At 39.2% G+C, this 18,499-nt stretch overlaps 1 protein-coding gene across 3 annotated transcripts in view; it reads left to right on the top strand.

Annotated features, from left to right (window-relative positions):
• Window positions 1-18,499, top strand: part of ksr2 (kinase suppressor of ras 2) — a 168,192-nt gene that overhangs the window by 82,226 nt on the left and 67,467 nt on the right. For all 3 annotated transcript variants that reach the window (XM_017705064.2, XM_017705063.2, XM_037531480.1), the window contains exons 6-7: window positions 1,459-1,637; window positions 15,807-15,876. In XM_017705064.2, coding sequence (XP_017560553.1) covers window positions 1,459-1,637; window positions 15,807-15,876 — 249 coding nt within the window. The remainder of the gene's footprint in view (window positions 1-1,458; window positions 1,638-15,806; window positions 15,877-18,499) is intronic.

Below are 18,499 nucleotides of genomic sequence, written 5' to 3'. Positions count from 1 at the left end.
CACTGGCAGAATGGACACTACAGAGCCTGTAGATAGAAGTCAATACAGTGCAAAGCTTACAGAGCTGTTTCTGAATGAAATTCTGGTCTGTAATGTTGTGTCTCTCTTCTTCAGCTGAGGGATCTTTATCCCTCAGTTTCATACTAGAGTGATCAGATGTTTCGACTGATTGTTCAACAAGTTTATAACACTTCTTGTGCTCACGCTGTTCTACTCACCTTCACAAAGTCACACAGTCAGCTGTTGCAGGTGGCACACACAGTTACTTTCAAGGACAGGCATGGATAATCTATATGGACGATATTTGCAATTTAAATACATCACTCATTGTTTATCCTGTTTTCTTAGGCCCATATGAGCAATGTAAGTGACACTGTGTCATATGTCAGTAACTGAAATGTGATTACAGGTATTTAAACTGCCATGCATTACACCACAAGAAAGTTACTACATTACTATAACGCACTGCTTTGTGCTGCAATACCTAGGGTTACACCAATACTGATACTATTGTGATATCAGCACCAATGTTGGCACTTGAACATAGTATCATAGTACAGATACTATGAGGCAAATTCTGACTAATGAGTGATATATGCATGTGCTCCAGTTGATGGAACTAAAGCAAGTGATACAATGGATCAACGCCAATATTTTGAGAAGAGGCAAATGTAGTGGGTGACATACTCTTTGGAATAATTCCTAAGGTATTAGTTCAATCAGCATGCCACAAAAAGCCAAATAATGCATCATACATGCAATACAAAACATGCTAATCGCAGTCATTTAGGTGAATGGCTAAATGAGGCATCTTTCATCAATCCTTCCTCTCCCACTGTGTGGTCAGTTACAGTCTGAGTTAATGTTAATCCATGTTGTTACTGAGGGAGCAAACTGTTAAAAATGTTAATCCATATTGTTACTGAGAGAAATTGGTGTCTTGGCACAATGGTAAAGATGAGCAGAGCCTTTAGCCTGGGGTAGGCCTTTAGCATAGCAGTTTGCTAGATGGTCATAGATGTATTCATTTGAAAAGTGGAATTTATTTAATATCATGATTTCTAGGATAGTGAGACAGAATTAGTATTGGTATCATTGCTCAGTATCGGCAGATACACAAGGATCAGGTATCCGTATTGGTGCATCCCCAACATTACCTTAACACTCTTTATTCATTCATTAAACAAGATCAAGAAGGGCATAATAATACTTAAATGATCATTTTTTATACATAGGTTTAAGCAGAAAAAACGTGCATCAGCATTCCAACCATAGACACTCAAGGTTCAGGATATAAATGCTTAATGGTCAGCTTTATTTTAGCATGAAGATGTATTGTTTTGATTCCTGCTTAAACCTTCCCTGTGGAATTAGAAAGGCCAAGCATTCACTCACCCATCACTTTGTCTTAGTGTCTTGATTTATTTTGTTTCTTCTCTTCTCTCTGTTTCCCTCCAGAGCACGGAAGAAGGCCAAGCCTCTGAACCTGAAGATCCACAGCAGCGTAGCAGGAAGTTGTGAGAATCTGCCAACTCAGCGCTCTCCTCTGCACTCGGATCACTCGCTCCGCTCCTTCTTCTTCCCCAGCCTGGTGCCCTCAACGCCCCCTGTCCATGCTGTTGAGGCATCCACAGCCAGTACGTAACCACCGCTCAGCTTTCATCTGCTGCTTACAGTTGTGCATATGCTTTGTGAAAGAAAGATATATATTTTTGCATTTGTTTCAAACGACAGGGGTCTGATGTGTTTATCACTCAGAATATAGGGGTAAACCACTGCGCCTCACGGTACCATATGGTGTTGATGTGTGCTCCATTGCTTGTTCACTTGGTGACCTTGCTAATACAAAAGTTTTGTTTTCATAGAACAGATGATATGAAAATCTTCTGTGCCCAACCTTAAAGCAATGGAAATTTACCATGTTAAATGAATCATGCTTATTGTCACTGTGAGGCCAAAAATGTGTACCATCAAAACACTACAGGAAATAAAACATTCTTAAGTTAATGTCCATAAATTCCATTTTATTTTAGAGCATTTCTACTGATTTATTTATTGTGAAATTTCCACACAGTGTAAAGGGCAACTGGTATTTTCAAAATATGTCAAAAAATGAAAAACAAAAGCGATGCTGTTTTCCCTCAAAAAATCAGTGAAATGCCTGCTAGAAAAAAACTAACAGCATAGACCAGCATAGCTAGCCACCAGCAAATCCAGCATATGTTGTGTTCTGGAAACTGATAGGCTGGTCAGCTAGTATGACCATACTGCGGTATCAGCTAAACCAGCACCAGAGCAGCCTAAATCAGCTTACACCAGCTTGAAATGCAGAAAATCTTCACTGGGAACCTGAATGATAATTGTCTGTTGACTTAAATGAATAATTTGGAAAAAAAAAATTATTTCCTCTTGACTCAAAAACCATCAGCCAAGACGTGTCTGATGTCTGAGGTTTCCTGCTTTAGCTTTATGCTACAGCTAAAGGTTAAAGGTTTTACCCACACAATTAGCACTAAATCTTGCGTTAATCTTCACACAACTGTATGCTGCTGTAAAAAAGTATCATTCTGAAGTCTGAATGTTGTCCTCACTTTTTGTTCATTTTTACAGATAAATATGATGTCATACCATGTCTTTATGGACCTCACTTTGTACATGCAGACACAGTATTGCTAGAACAGGAAAGGGCCCTCCAGTGCTGCCACAAATATAGAAGCATCTTAGAAGAATCTTCTAAAATGTCTTTTACCTAACATTAGTCTTTACTGAAACTAAAGGGCCGAAAAACAGCCACTGACCATTATCCTTCCTCGACCAAACTTTACTATTAGTTCTACAGCATTCTTCTGGCATCTGCCAAACCCTGATTCATCCGTCTGATTGCCAGATAGTGAAGCAAAATTCATCACTCCAGAAAGCCTGTTTCAACTGCTCCAGAGTCCAGTGAGGGCATGCTTTATTCTTCTGCTGCCGACACTTGGCGTTGCACATAATGATATAATTCTTTTGTGCAGCTGCCTGGCTGTGGAAAAGCTCTATATAGTTCTTGTGCTGATGTTGCTTCCAAAGGCCTGAACTCAATAATTAGGAGGGGTATCCACATACTTTTGGCCATGTAGTGTACTTCCATTACTTGTTAGTTGCATTAGTCTTATAGCACCATTGCAAAACTAAAGAAGCAAACTTCATACGCCAAATATGTCCCAGCTGATTTCCTATATTTGGGCTTAAGTTTAAAAATGTAGCATTTTTTTGCCAATATATTCAGTTAACTGCTTTTGTCCTGTTATCATTCGAAACTGCTACAGCTGTCTGTGTCCGTTTTATTCCTAGCACTGCTAGCTCTGACAGATGCATGGTGACGTATGAGAATGGAGAATGGACTCTGCCATTTATCACTCCTCTTTATTCATGACACAACTCCCTCATTCAGAATGCCAAATGATGGGCCACAGCCCGAGGCCATACATATCCTAAAATGTCCGGCTGCAGCGTGCGAGCGCATATCGTCCAAGCAGACGGCTGCGTCAGGGGCCCCTAAATAGGGGCCATTAGCCTGATAATGAAGCAGTGGTGATGTGGGAGTGCTGGGAATGACACAGAAGGAATGCTGCCAGACGTGGCCGTGCAGTTTTGGGCTCATGTTGTCCTACAGATGGAGGAGAAAATTTCAAGCGGTGCTGCTTCCAGAGTTTTGACTGATAGAGTCTCATTTCATCTTGTCTGGCATTGTAGCAAACGATCTGCACCCAAACTGCTGCATTTTGGGCCGAGCGTGTGTGGCCAGACGTGTGTGGTCATGCTAATTCGGGCACAGTGAACTGGATGGGCCAAATTGGATTCAAATTGTAACAGTCTTTTTTTTTTTTTAACTGACTCTAATATCAATCATATTTTGCACAAAAATTTGCATTGAAGCTATACAAACCTCAATTACAAAAAGTTGGGACAGTATGTGCAAATGAAAACAGAAAGCAGTGATTTGTAACTCACCTTTTACCTGTATTTAAACAAAACAAAACAGAAAATATATTTTGAAAACACTCATTCTGAAATTAATGGCTGCAACATATTCCAAAACAGTTGGGAGAGGAACAATTCAAGACTAGAAACATTGTGAAATATAAAAAAAAAATTAAATCAGGTGATATAATGGTGCTTGGTTATAAGGAGCATGCAGGAAAGTCCTTGAGTCCTATGAGTAAGGATGGGTTGAGTCTCGCCACTCTGCCAAAAAATATGTCAGCAAATAATCCAACAATTCAAGAACAACAATCCTCTTTGAGCAGTTTGGATTTGAGTTTTTTCACCCTCTGTGGTGCGTTATATCCTTAAAGATTCAGTGAATCCGGAATAATCATAAAGGGCAAGGCTGAAAACCACAACTGAATGGCCATGACTTTTGACCCCTCAGATGGCACTGCATTAAAGCCAGCATGCAGCATACATTAATGGGATATCATTACATGGACTCGGCAGGATTTTGACAAACCATCAGTAGACGCCTTTCTTTGCTGCATCCATGAATGCAAGTTAGGACTATACTATGCACAGTGGAAGCCGTATGAATACAACATGCAGAGATGGTGTTGACTCCTTTGGACTCAAGTTCATCTGAAATGGTCTGATGCACAGTGGAAATGTGTGATCTTTCAGATTGCTTATGGAAATAGTGGACATCAAGTTATCTGGGCCAAAGAAGAAAAGCAGCATCCAGACTGTTACCAGTATAAAGTTCAAAAGCCAGCATCTGTCATAGTATGGGGGTGTTTTAGTGCCTGTAGTATGGGCATATCTGTGAAGGCACCATTAGTGCTGAAAGATGATTTGAAGCAACATATCACTGCTATCATAATTAAACCTTGTATCCCCAAAATGCTAACTTGACAGGAGAAGGAAAAAACATCATTCTAATGAAATCAATGCAACCAGACTTTTTTCAAGTAATTTTGAGCCAGTTCTTTTGGTCCAGTCATCATGAAATGTTTGTACAATGCGAAGGACAACAGATATTTTTAAATTGTACCAAAAACTGAAAAAGGACAAAAATGGAGATACAAGGTTTTGTTCCGACAGCAGCAATATGCAGCCTTCTAGGTGACATCTTTTTCAGTGACGTCTATGCTTTTTTCAATATTGACACCAACATTCTGCACGTGCATAATCAGAGAGTGGAGGTACTGCAGTCCAGCCCTGTCTCCCTCTGAAAATGTGTTGCACATCATGAAGCGCACAAAACGACAGCAGAGGCCCTGTGTGGTTGTGCAGCTGAAAACATGTAGAATGTAAGAGTGGCATAAAATTCCACTTTCAAACTGGATCAGTTTTTGTCTTCAGTTCTCAAAGATGTAAGCATTTTTAAAAGGAAAGGTTGTGTAACACAGTGCTAAATGTTTTCTCAGGCTTTTTTGGAGTGTGTTGCATTAAATTGCAGTCATCACTTTTTCTCAAAAAAATAGTGTTTGGTACCATTTTTTATTTAATATCCGCAAAACAGAATTTAGAATTACTGCTGTCAGTTTTTTATTCACATTTCTGTCCCAGCCTTTTTGGAGTTAAGGTAATAATGAGCTTACAAACACTCCTGTCAATCACTGAAAACAAATGTTTGTAAGACAAAGGCTGCTGCAAAAATCTTCAGTATGTTTCCTTGAGGCCAGAAAAAGGCAATTGCTTTCAGAAACTCTTATATACATCTAAGGCAGTGATGCAGTGTTCTCTGACAGATGTGCTATTATTTCCATCTTATGGTAAGACCTGATAAAGAACTGAAAGCATGTACTCTCATAACTCGCTCTGTGCTTGTTTGAATGTTCTGGTTAGTGCTGTGTTTCTGTAATTCATTTCCTTTTATTCTAGTTGAGCTCTCAGGTGTAGGAACACATGAAATTGAGGATGCAGTAGAATGCATTTTGGAAGACTTTAGGGTGCAAATCTTACAGTAGATACAGAACTTCATTTAAAAAGTTTTAAACCTGGAAAATAATCTGATTTTTGAGGAAAAACACTGGACTGATCCCTTAAATCCAACACAAAATGATTTAAGCAAGATAGACGTGCCTGTGTCAGTTTTTGTTTTATGACTTCCCAAATTTTATCTGCATCCTTTGTTTAGTTTGATCCTTCAGGGGGATTGTTATACATGTTTTGACATTTGAGTCTAATATCCAGCAGCCCTGGTAACATCATTAATGATTTCCAGACTAAACTGAATTCCACCAGAGCTTGGTACAGAGTACTTTTCTAAAAGCCGGTGATTTAGATGAATTTCTGATAAGCGGCATGCTCCAGGCGGATGAATAATTTCATTGGGCTGGGGGGCAGCATCAGTAATGGCATTAGGCTGGCTGTCCGTGGAGCACTGGGGCTTTGGGCTGAATGCTATGGCATTAACCAGGCCTGGCGGTGTCGTCAGCCTTCTCTCAAGTCTGCTGCACGTCCCTGCGCATGGTCCACATCAGAATAGTTATGTAAAGCTTTACTGACACGGGCAGCAGGTGGGCTGACGGGGGTGGTGGATGGTTGATATGCCCAAAATATCATGATAACATCATGATTCTTGCCATTTTCACATAATATGCATCACAATAGAGGTATGCAAGATTATTAGAGAGGTCAGAATAAACCAGCCAAGCAGCAATTCCACATTTAAAAAGGGAAAACTATGAGTACAATGTAGTTGTTTTTTTCATTCTTATTAATCAATATCTGCAAAAGTAAAAAAAAAAAAAAAAAAAGATTTAAGAAGGAACAGGAGGAAAAGATTAGAGTTGAATAGCATAATAGGCTGACATTTACTTGTGGTGTCTGGACTCTCTGTAATTGGGCTTTTTTTATGATACATGATGTTGTTTGGTGTTCTAGATGTACTGAAGACCCAATATAATAATAAATGTGTGTCTTGATGTAGTTTATCACAATAATGCTAACATACAGTACCATCCAAAAGTTTGGAAACCTAGACCCAGCAACTCTGGAGGCAGATTTAAAATGAATTAAAGAGAAAAAGTAGCACTACTTTTCCTCTTTAATTCACTAAAATACTTTGGGTAACGTGAGGTTAATTGATTAGCTGTGCTGTGCCCTATTGTACACGTTGTTGTGTTAACTGTGTGGTGTTTTTAGTTAGTTTGGACGATGCCTATCCAGAGCCACTGTTGTATAGTCTCATTCTGACTTGTAGAAAGAAGATGCCTGTTTTAAAGTCATATCCATAATCTGGTTCTTTTGAAGCCTGCAGCTAGAACATACACCCGCTGAGAGAGTGTGTGAGGATGCCAGGTAAAACCTTAAAGCACTTTTTTTTAAAACTCTAATCTAATGACTACAACACATGCTTTGTCATTGTCTCTTCTCTCTCTCTCTCTCTCTCTCTCTCTCTCTCTCTCTCTCTCTCTCTCTCTCTCTCTCTCTCTCTCATTGTAATCCGTCCCACACACCCACCTGTCCTTTATATTTTCAATTACATGACTTTTATAAACTCTGGCCAATTTGATAGTGTTTTGAATGCGTAATTTGCTCTTTTAAAGCAGTAAATCTCCTGTTTATGTGCTGTAGCAAAAAAGAATTAAACACATCTGAAAGAAAAAGACAGGTATTAAGGAGACTTATGTAAGGTCTGACCATATTTCACAACTCATTCTTTTATTCTAAGTAAATAATATAAAGGATATTAAAATTTAATCATCATATTCAGTGCATAATGTAACTGTATTCAATTCATTATTTAATACTCTGTAAGCAGGCAGTGCATAAGGCAGCAGCTATCCTGAGGATTAAAGTTTGAATTGTTCTGTCCTTTTTAAAAGTCCTCGCTCCCTGGACACTGATTATGTCCTGTACTAAGCCTCCATTCCTTTCATTCAAATAAATTAGCCTTGCATTTCTTAAATAAGTGGTTTAAATGAAATGCTTTAAAATAATACAATGCAGCTTTTTCTATCTGGTCTTGCAGGTCATACCAGACAAATCACCTTTAGTTGTTGTTTTCCTCAAACAGTTAAGCAAAAACTAAGATATTAACTTTTAGGTTGTGCAGGAGCCAGTGATATGAACCAGGGGTCACAAGGTCTGCAACACATATAGCCGTTTTATTTAGTCTCCAAAGTGACCGGTGAGCCTATACTTTTTATATGTTTAGATATGTAATGTTGAGGGGTAAGATAGTGATTAATCTGAAAAAATAAGTCTTCTTTGGGGACTATTTTGCCTCACACTACTCAGCATGTACCAGAGGTGGGAACACGTCAGTAAGTTGCAAGTAAGAAGTAAGTCTTAAGTCTTGACACTCAAGTTCCGAGTCAAGTCAGAAGTCAAGACTGTCGAGTCTCTTTTCAAATCTCGAGTCAGGACAGGAAAGTCTCAAGTCAGGTCCCAAGTCCTAATCTTTGAGTCCTAAACACGTCAGCAAATTAAAAACAGTTGCTAGTTTGATTTGAATTTAGACAACAGAAACCAAAATGACCAAAAAAATGAACAGTTTAGAGAAAAGACATCAAAATCATGGTGGATGAAGGAGCTAAAGTTCCACATTAAATGGTACAGCATTCAGGTGCCAGAACGTAAATACTGCACCATTTTTTAAGGTGGAACGGCAAATTCCAATATGAAGTTGGCAAATAGCAAATCACATTCAACCTTGTGGTGAATGCTGCGCTTGTTTCAGCTGCAGAACATGTTAAAATCCGTCAGATAGAGGGAGCTCTGTTTCTTTTGCTTTGCTACTGTGAGGAAAATGGTCAGTTGTCTGACAAACATCTGCAGGAGTTTAAACCCTGAGTGACGAATTCCTGATGTTGTTCATGTGTCGCTTGTTTCCAGCTCATGGAGTCGATTTCTAACACTTATCTTGTCTTCCACAATAAAACAAGCCAAACATAAGCATGATAAGCACAGTTACAGACATTTCACGACTTTGCCATACATCAAATTTCACTTTCCATTTACATGAAAAGAGAGCGACTGTGGGGTGTCTCGAGTTTTTACGAGTCATGAGGTTGAAGTCAAAGTCCGAATCATTGGTGTTTGAGTCAAAGTCGAGTTGCAAATCTCTCTCAATTTTGTGTCTCAAGTCATCAAATTCATAACTTGATGTCTGACATAAACATAAACAGGTTTTGTTATGGAAAAATGGCATTCTATGTTAACAGTTAAACACCAAGAATGGCAGAGAAAGGTGCTCTTACACAAATAGAAGCATTAACATGAGTTGCCTGGGGCTGCAATTTAAAAAAAAAAGGAAAATAAAGCTTTTTTATACTGCTGCAGAGCAGTTACCCACTCCCAATACCTCATTTTGTCTGATCTGTCTTAGTGTCATATGTAACTCTGACTACAGTGAGCTCCATCATAACTGTAAGAACGTTGTACATTTTACACGCACTTTGTTTCTTCGGTTAGCCTCGGCCTTCTGTGACAAACACCTTTGTTCTTCTTCTGAAAGTGCCATGTCATGTCATGAACACGAGAGGGAATGCGTCGTTGAGAAATAACATCACACGGTCACAGGCACATCGCATTAACGCACAACCTCAAGTGTTCTATTGCTTTCATACAACAGTTAAAAAAATGAAGTAAGATATTAATAAATTGGGCTGTGAACGTGGCATTTAATATGTTGTAATGTCAGCAGTTCCTTCTGCCAAATTATAGTTCCTTAACAAGCAGTTTGTTGCTACGTAACAGTAACGCACTTCGCTTACTTGCTGCACAGTATGCAATATCAAGTTTAGCTCAGTTTTTGTCACATCAGTATTAACGTTATTTTGTCCCAGCCAGTCTGTAAAGCATCTTAAAGCCAGTTTTTTTGTCAAATGGTTTTCTGGTTAATTCCAGGTTGTTTAGCTGTTCTTTAGCCACAGCTCCTGACTGAAAAGCTGCTCAGTGGTGACGACAGTTTAGGAATTTAGTGTAGTCTTATCTTCAGAGTCTGACCAAATCAGCTGATGGTCAAATGTGACCTTAAACGTGTCCATTTTCTGTTTGTGGCAAAGTAAGAAGTAAAATCGTTCAAATGGCTTGAATGTCTCCTACAGCGGTCAAAGTCATTGCTTAGCAATGGCATCTTACCGGAGCAATACAGTGTTTGTGAAGAAAACATGATGTTATGGCGAAATATCAGTTAGATATCAGTCAGTCACAATTAGAACGCCTCTCAACCAAACAGCTTGCATGGCCGGAACTAACTGTTGTATTGATTACTCCTCAATTGTGGCTGAATAGGTTATTCCTAATTGTGGCTGAACAATGAAGTGTTAAAATGTATGTTTTGTATATGAAACAGGTGAAAAATAAAGTTATGGTCCAGACTAGGTCTCTGTGTGTGTTAGGTCAAGCTGCCTAGACAGTGGCCAAGTGTCCCAATCTTAGTGACAGTTTATGTTCAAGATAGGACTTTTTTCCCAGGCCTGGCTGAAACACGACGATATGATGTGTAGCATTCTAGGACAAAGCCCAAGCACATACACAGAGGCCTTGCACGAACACACAGAGTGGACCAACACAGCATAGCTTGACTGGAATCAAATCAACCATCTGAGTCTCTCTGCCAGTGTGCTTCTCTAGGCCATGGCCTTTGAAGAGGTCTGCTTGGCACCCAGGGCGGCACGGTAGCTTGGTGGGTAGCGCTGACGCCTCACGGTAAGGAGGGCCTGGGCGCTGGTCCTCCTCTGTGTGGGTTTCCTCCCGCAGTCCAAAGACATGCAGTCAGGCCAGTTGGACATATTACATTGCCTCTAGGTGTGTTTGTGCTTGGCATACACAAACAGAAGATTCTGTGCACACACAGAGCCACATCAGCATAATATGATTTGTTATGACTAAATTATCTAGTAATCCTGAAATCCTTCACACCATCAAGAGAAAAAAATCTCAAAACTGTCAAAACCTACCCTAAACTTAATTTATACCTATAACTTTGGTTTAATGTTTTGCAAAAACGCTCTTAAGTGGGACCTAGAGGAACGCTTCAACAACCACAGCATAATTAACTCAGATTCAAAGAATGATTAACACTTACCTGCAAATGTCTTCGCTAACTATTCCAGGCAAACCGCAAGGGGTTGTCATAGAAACAAGCAAGTCAGGGATTTCTATTATGTGAAATTATATTATATTTTTCTCTGTAACAGCCTTTATTTTTTATATTTAATTTTGTGTTTCTTTGGGAAAAAAGTGATTCCCCTACACATTACAGTACATTGAAAAGTCAGAGACCAACATAGTTTATTTCATTTCCAGTCAAAGCACCTATTAAATACCAGGTACATGTAAGACAATCTACTTGCACAAGGAGGAGGAAAGTCAAAGAAAAATAAGCGAAAAAGAGTTTCCAGAACAGGAGTTCAAAAAATGATTAACAGATACAGAGAAAATGGGACTCCTAACAAGTAGACACCAAAACTGGCCCCATCAGATAAACAGCACTTAAAGCTTTCATCTTTGAGAGAGAGGAGAAAATAAAGCTGCTTCAAATCGTCCATCCTTCCACTGTGAGAAGATAACTCGAAGCTATGAGTCTGAAAGGATGTGTAGCTGTCAAGAGGCTTTTACTGAACAAAGGAAACAGACAATAGAAAAAGGAAAATAGAAGTTGAACATCTAAGATGTGGAGTGAGTTTTTTATGAAGATTCTTAGTTTGTAATTGGAGTGAGAATCAGACAAGTTGCAAGCAACTTCTATGACTGAACTTTGCAGGTATAGAAAAATATCCCTGCTGATTTGTTTGAAAAACTGGACTGGAAGCTGTAATAAAGGCAAAGAGTGAACACACTAAATAGTGAAAATTTGATCTCGTACTTATTTTTTCTGTTATATTTGTTTATATTTGACTGGAAATGAAAGAAATGAAGAGTATTCTTTAACTTTTGCAGAGTACTCTACACCTCTCTCTCTCCCCCTCTCTCTTCCTCCATCTCACTCTCTCTCTCTCTCTCTCTCTCTCTCTCTCTCTCTCTCTCTCTCTCACACACACACGCACAGACCTCTCTGCAAGTTTCTCTGCACTGGGTGAAGTATTAATGTCAGGCAGGGAGGAAGCCAGTAATTAGAAAAGGAAAGGAGCTGCAATCTGAAATTCATTAAGAGGGCAGAGAGAGAGATAAAGTGCATGCAATAATGAATAGATGGTCTGCAGGGCTCCCATCTCTTATGAAATCCCGTAAGTAATAAGGAGCGGTCACTAGTGTCCCCAATCGCTGCATCCTCTCCGGATGTTTCCTCCAGCCACCGTGCTATTCTCACACTGACCTGCTTCTCCGAATGAGCAAGCACCACTCCACCTGATGACCTCACTGGCTGGCGGGGATTTAATTAGCAGATGTAATGTGATTTAGAAAACACCAGCACAGAAAACTGGAGACAGGAAGCAGAGACCGAGGACGAATCAATGCTGCTTGTTTTCATTCACAGTGGAAGATCCTACTGGTACATGTATGTGGTGCCTGGAGGTGGAAAGTAATGAATTAACTAATGGTACTCCTATTATAGTATCATGTGACTATTAGTAGTATTACGGCTACAATTTACCCAATAATGTTACTTTTTACTGTTAAATCAATTCACAAAATAATGAATTTATCATTCTAATTATCCAAAAACCCAGTGGCACTTAATGTGACGATTGGCTCCTCCCGGTCCGGTCCATGTGCTCGTGTTGTGTTTACTTTCCAGTCCTGTCCATGTGCTTCTTTGTTTTGGTTTTTCAGCTTGTTTCGTGACTCCACCTCTGATTGTCTCCACCTGTTTTCCACCAGTGTCTTGTGAACCCTCATTAGCCCTCTTGTATTTAAACCCTGTGTTTTCCTTAGTCTAGTACTGGTCTTTGTTTGTTTGTTGGATGTATGTATTGTATTCTTGTGTTTGGTTCTTGTTTGAGGTTCTGTGTTGTTTATCATGTCTGCACCCTGATCTGTTTGCGTTGCCTGTTTGGACCTGGACCGTTTTGACCATGACCCTGGATTTGCCCATAATGAAAGTCGCTTATCTCAGCACGTGCATCCGCCTCATCACTCCCCACCGTTACACTTGAGCAGTACACCTTTTTACTATTCAGTTACAGTCGTTAATTAAATCAATTACAACCTAAGGATGCTGTGTTGAAAGAGGAAAGCACCACTGGTAGTTCAATGTATGCACTCTTAACTCAGGATGGGGCTTACTACATGCTAAGTGTTTCATTATGAGCCTAAAGGTTAAAGGCAGATCTGTAAAATAGTGGTAACTTGTCTTTTTGTTTTTTTTTGGTTTTTTTTGGGGGTTGTAATGCTGTTTCAAGTGATATTCCATCTTTAGTGCTGTAAACATGGCATGCTTTTTGGGTCACAAGTGTAGGCAGTTGCAGCTGTGCTGCTATTCGGAGATATTGACGTCATGTATGTATTTCTTTTAAAAGTTTTTTTTTTCTTCATGTGTTTGATGTTTCTAGGCTGAGAGACGTAGTTTATCCTTGGCCTAGAGGCACCTCAGGAATTCAGCTTGTTTGTATGCTCCCACCTTTAGCGCTGCTGTTTTCAAAGAAAACCTGAATTCTCATTTTCTTCTTGTTTTCACAAAGCATCTCTGAATAAAGCTGCTGATGTAGGATCAGTTTATTCACATCCTATACTGCAAAGATCTCTGTCACAGCATGCAGGGCAAAGAAACTGATATGGCAGCCACAGTCCTGCTCTGAGGGTCTTCGTGGGTGTGACCCCTGATCTGGTCTCTTTTTATTTTTGCTGTATTCTCCTCTCTTTGTGTCCAGGTTCACCTGAGCAGAACGGCGAGGTCACTAGGGACACGTTCACTTTCAGACTGTTATAAAGCGTGAGAAATACACATTGACAGATTCAGTCACAAGGAATCTCAGTGAATATCTGCAGTTATTGCCAACAATAATAAAAGCATTATATATGCTTATTAAAGAAAGTGAAGTAACATATATGAAATTCTGAATATTGAATCAATAGACCTGCACCTACAGGAGCTTTTATGAATCCCATTCTAAACCCATAGAGGATCATATGGAGTTGGTCCCCCTTTGCAGCTATAACAGCTTTTGGAGAATGTGTGTGAGAACCTTTGGCCATTCATCCAGAAGAGCGTTAATGAGGTTAGACACTGATGTTGGACGAGAGGGTCTGGCTCACAATCTCCATTCTAGTACATCCAAAAGGTGTTTGATGGGGTTGAGGTCAGGGCTCTGTGAGGGTCATTCAAGTTCTTCCACACCAAACTCACCCAGCCATGCCTTTATGGCCCTTGCTTTGTGCACTGGCTCAGAAAAAGGTTCTTCCCCAAACTGATTCCACAAAGTTGGAATCATACAATTGCCCAAAATGTCTTTGCTATGCTGAAGCATTAAGATTTCCCTTCACTGGATCTAAGGGGTCTATGCAAACCCCTGAATAACAACCCCATATCATTATCCCTCCTCCACCAAACTTTACAGTTGGCACAATGGAGTTAGTGAGTGATTCAACAGAGAATAGACACTGTGCACTTCAGCACTCGATGGCCCCAATCTGTGAGTTTGCGTGGTCTACCGCTTTGTGGCTGAGCTGGTGTTGCTCCTAGATATTTCCATTTCACAATAATGGCGCAGTTGACAGGGGCAGGTTTAGCTCATCAGTATGACCCATTATGCCAGTATTTGTCTATTGAGACTGCAAGTTAGGTGTAACTGTCCACTTTTGTCCATATAGTGTAAATGTAAGCCAAAATCTAATCTCTACACTATCATGAAACACTGTCATCAGGCAGCAGATTTGTCACTGTTTCATGTAACTCTCTTTGAGAAGGCCTTATATTCTTTGGATGTCTAGTTTGTCTTACAGAGGTTGTGTGTCTATTTCTCTTTATCTCAGTCCCATATATATATTATGATACAATCATATTCAAGGTTCCTAACAATATCTTTTCCATATTTAATTTGTATCATGCAGAAATGTTTAAAAATCAGTGGAATTCCCATTTAATGCTATCAGTATGGCACCGTGTTGAAATGGCTTATTATAAATAACTTTATTTTAAATAACTTCTATAATAAAGAGGTTAGAGTGGGAATAGTAATATCCTTTTATTTGTGACAGTTTTTTTTTGCATGTATACTTGTTTATGTGTGTGTTTATTTGCTCCCTCTTCCTCATGCATTCGCCCCCTGTCTTCAGGCTCTTAATCATAAACAAATGAACTCTAATTGGCCAGGGACTGTCTTTCAATTAGATGAATGTCCTTTTGAACTAACAGGGCTGCAGGACGCAAACACAATTATTGTCTAACTGGCCTCTATTTAGATATTATTGGGTTTCCTCCATTTGAGCGATGACAGCAGACCACCGATTATAATAATTCTCCCTAATTGTTGCCTGTTTACTCAGTACAGCATTTTAGCATGGCAGGATGATGCCAATGGCTTTCACTTCTGTACCGCTCTAAAAGGTTAAAAGGTTTTTGCCCTTTCTGTTCTTTATTAGAAATTCTATCAGGCAGTTAGGGTGTGATGATTTGATAATAATAATAGTTAATGACTTCATTATGTTTTGATGAGAAATGCAAAGATGGATGTGCTGTTTAAAGTCAAGAGGATTATTTGTTTGCTGTACTTGCTGTTATTCTTCAGTGTGCTTACAATTTCCGCTCTTCCGTTCCAAGCTTGTGCAGAGAGTGTGTTTTATACTTGTGTCCGCAGCCCTTATACTATGAATTTTAAAACGTCTGTCTCCTCCTGCCCCACGGGATGGACAAATGGCTGTTCTAATTGTTTTCTAACTACTTTTCTTACTTTATAACTTTCTCTCCCTCTCTCTCTCTTTCTCTCTCTCTCCAGACACTCTGTCAGTTCCTCGCTGGTCCCCTCAGATCCCTCGCAGAGACTTGGGCAACTCCATTAAACACAGGTAACATCCTCTAAACGTACGTTAATTGTATGCTAATCACAAAATTGCTGCAATTAATGCAGTCCATTTAGTAGTTTTGCATTCCTAGTTACAGCCTCATTAAACTGATGACCCTAATGAACCTCTAGCCTCATCTTCAAGCAGCCCATAGACCATCTGATGCATTACTCTACTGTTTCTGTGCTTCCTCATTGAGACCTGAGTTTATTTGATGACTTGTTGTTAGCATTCACGTGTATTGTTAGTCTCTAGGTGACAAAAATGTAAAAAAATAATGCAAAATAATTAGAATTTTGTAAAAATGTAATATTCTGGTAGCTTCTGAGAACAATGCACCAGAATAACAATAGTGCAGGAAAAGAAAAGCTGTCTAATGATTTTTTTAATAGAAAATAATTGTTAAGAAAAAAAAACCACGAGACTGATCCTTAGTGAGTTGAAAGTCTGTTAGCTTATTACTATGCACTTTTTTTCATCTGTCAATATGATACCAGTAGTTGTTATTTACAGGCCCCCTACTGTACTATAACTGTCATCATTGTGATAAATTACTTCACAGTATGCATTTCTGAGCATTTTGTAGAGGTCGTAAGTACTTACACTGAACAGCTGCTTCATTACAAAGAGAACATTCTCTAGATTTAGTGCAGAATGAAACCTCGTATCTCCACCAGAGGTGGGTAGAGTAGCCTAAATCAATACTCAAGTAAAGGAATGATACTAAAATAATGAAACAGAACAACTTGAGTAAAAGTACAAAAGTATGAGGTCAAAATACTACTGAAGTATTGTGTAACGTGTAATGAATCTAGCATCTGTCAGTAGAGGAACTGAAGTTCGGATTATCCTAATGTAAAATAAAATGCTAAAGCTCCAAATTCAGAGATGTTCCCAATCATAAAGCAGTGCGGATGTTGTCAACAAAAATGAACGAAAGAAAGCACAAAAAATGAATTAGTAACTAAATATGAAAAGCAAAAATGTAACTGAGTAAAGAGTAGATTCCTTTACTCATTAATACACCTGAGTAAAAGTAAGTGGCCCAGCAGACATCAGGTAGAAGGCACCCTGGACAGGTCACCATAGAGCTGACACACAAACATATACAATCATACCTAGAGGCAATTTAGCATGATGAAACCTACACGGACATGGAGAGAACATACAAACTCCACGCAGAAAGGACCCTGGTTGCCCAGCTGGGGAATCGAACCCAGGTCCTTCTTACTGTGAGGTGACAGCGCTACCCGCTACCCAGTAGCAGCTGGGATAGGCTCCTGCACCGCCAGTGCCCCAAAAGAATAAGTGGCTTAGATAATGTGTGCGTGTGTGAGAAGTAAAAAAGCTTGAGACCGAGCAAATCCATCAATATTTTACTTATTTACATGTATTTGAGTAAATGCAACTTGTTGCCACTGACCTCTGATCTCCAAAAAAGTAACTTCACAGGAGAAGGAAGAACATTTTCAAGATTGTTCGGTCATTTTGGACCATTTTTCTTGGTCCATTCATCATGGAATGTTGACAAAATTGTAAAGAGCAGTCAATTTGGTTTCAAATTATGTTAATAAAAAGAAAAACGTGGACAAAAATGTTAAGATTTTGATTCAACAGCAGTGAAACACTGAATATAAACGAATTCCTCTGCTTTGATGTATTAATTAATTAAGTATTAATTATATATATATATAGTGTAATCACTCATCCTCTCGCTCTAGAATTGGTCTAACTGTCTTGGACATGCAGTTCTTCAGTTGTGTAAAAGTGCTGATAGACTAGGCCTGTCACAGTTATCACAATCATCTGATCACAATTTTTTCCCACAGAATTCTGTGATGCACACACAGAATAGAATTTGACGTTTTCAATTTTAAGGTGACAGAAAAACATGGCAATAAAATAAAGCTGAAAAGGCATTTATTAAGACATGACATGCATCTATTGAACAACTTTTGACTGGTGCTATAACATGTTTATAGGGCAGAAGTGAATGTCACCACTTTAGGCTTGCACTTCAATATCTGCATACAGCGAATTGAAAATGACAATTAAATTGTTAATCATCATTATTTCTGTTGCGGTTCAATGTCAGCTCAAACTGAATGATCGTGACGGGCCTAAATTATACATGCATCACTAATCGTCACAATTAATTACTTTAACTTTCGTGCCCACTACTGAGTCCCTCTTGCCAAAAGCTTCTGCTGGGCAAGTAACATCCACCAACACAGTTTTCAATTTAAAATATTAAACTGTAAGTCCTAATGTATCTGTTATAGACCTTCAAGGAACTATTGTGAGGTTCATTTTTACAGAGGTTGTTGCCAGTTCTGTTTCAACTTCTACTGAATGTAAATTCACTGTGGCAGTGCCTATAAACTGAAATGTACAGGCTGTGTTAATGGCAAAATAATAGCAATTATCATTTATGTAAAACTGTGCAGTTTAACTGTGTGTGTGTGTGTGTGTGTGTGTGTGTGTGTGTGTGTGTGTGTGTGTGTATGTGTCTGCATACGCACCTGTATGAGTGTGTGGTGCAGTAGTTAAAAATGTCAGACCAATTAAAGCAAGTGGTTGTCTGACGGCCTTGACCGTCTGCTCTGCGCATGGACTGAATTCACGA

This window comes from Pygocentrus nattereri, chromosome 20 (genome assembly GCF_015220715.1).
Source record: "Pygocentrus nattereri isolate fPygNat1 chromosome 20, fPygNat1.pri, whole genome shotgun sequence".
Taxonomy (NCBI): Eukaryota; Metazoa; Chordata; class Actinopteri; order Characiformes; family Serrasalmidae; genus Pygocentrus; species Pygocentrus nattereri.
This window is presented reverse-complemented; position numbering and strand designations above follow the sequence as displayed.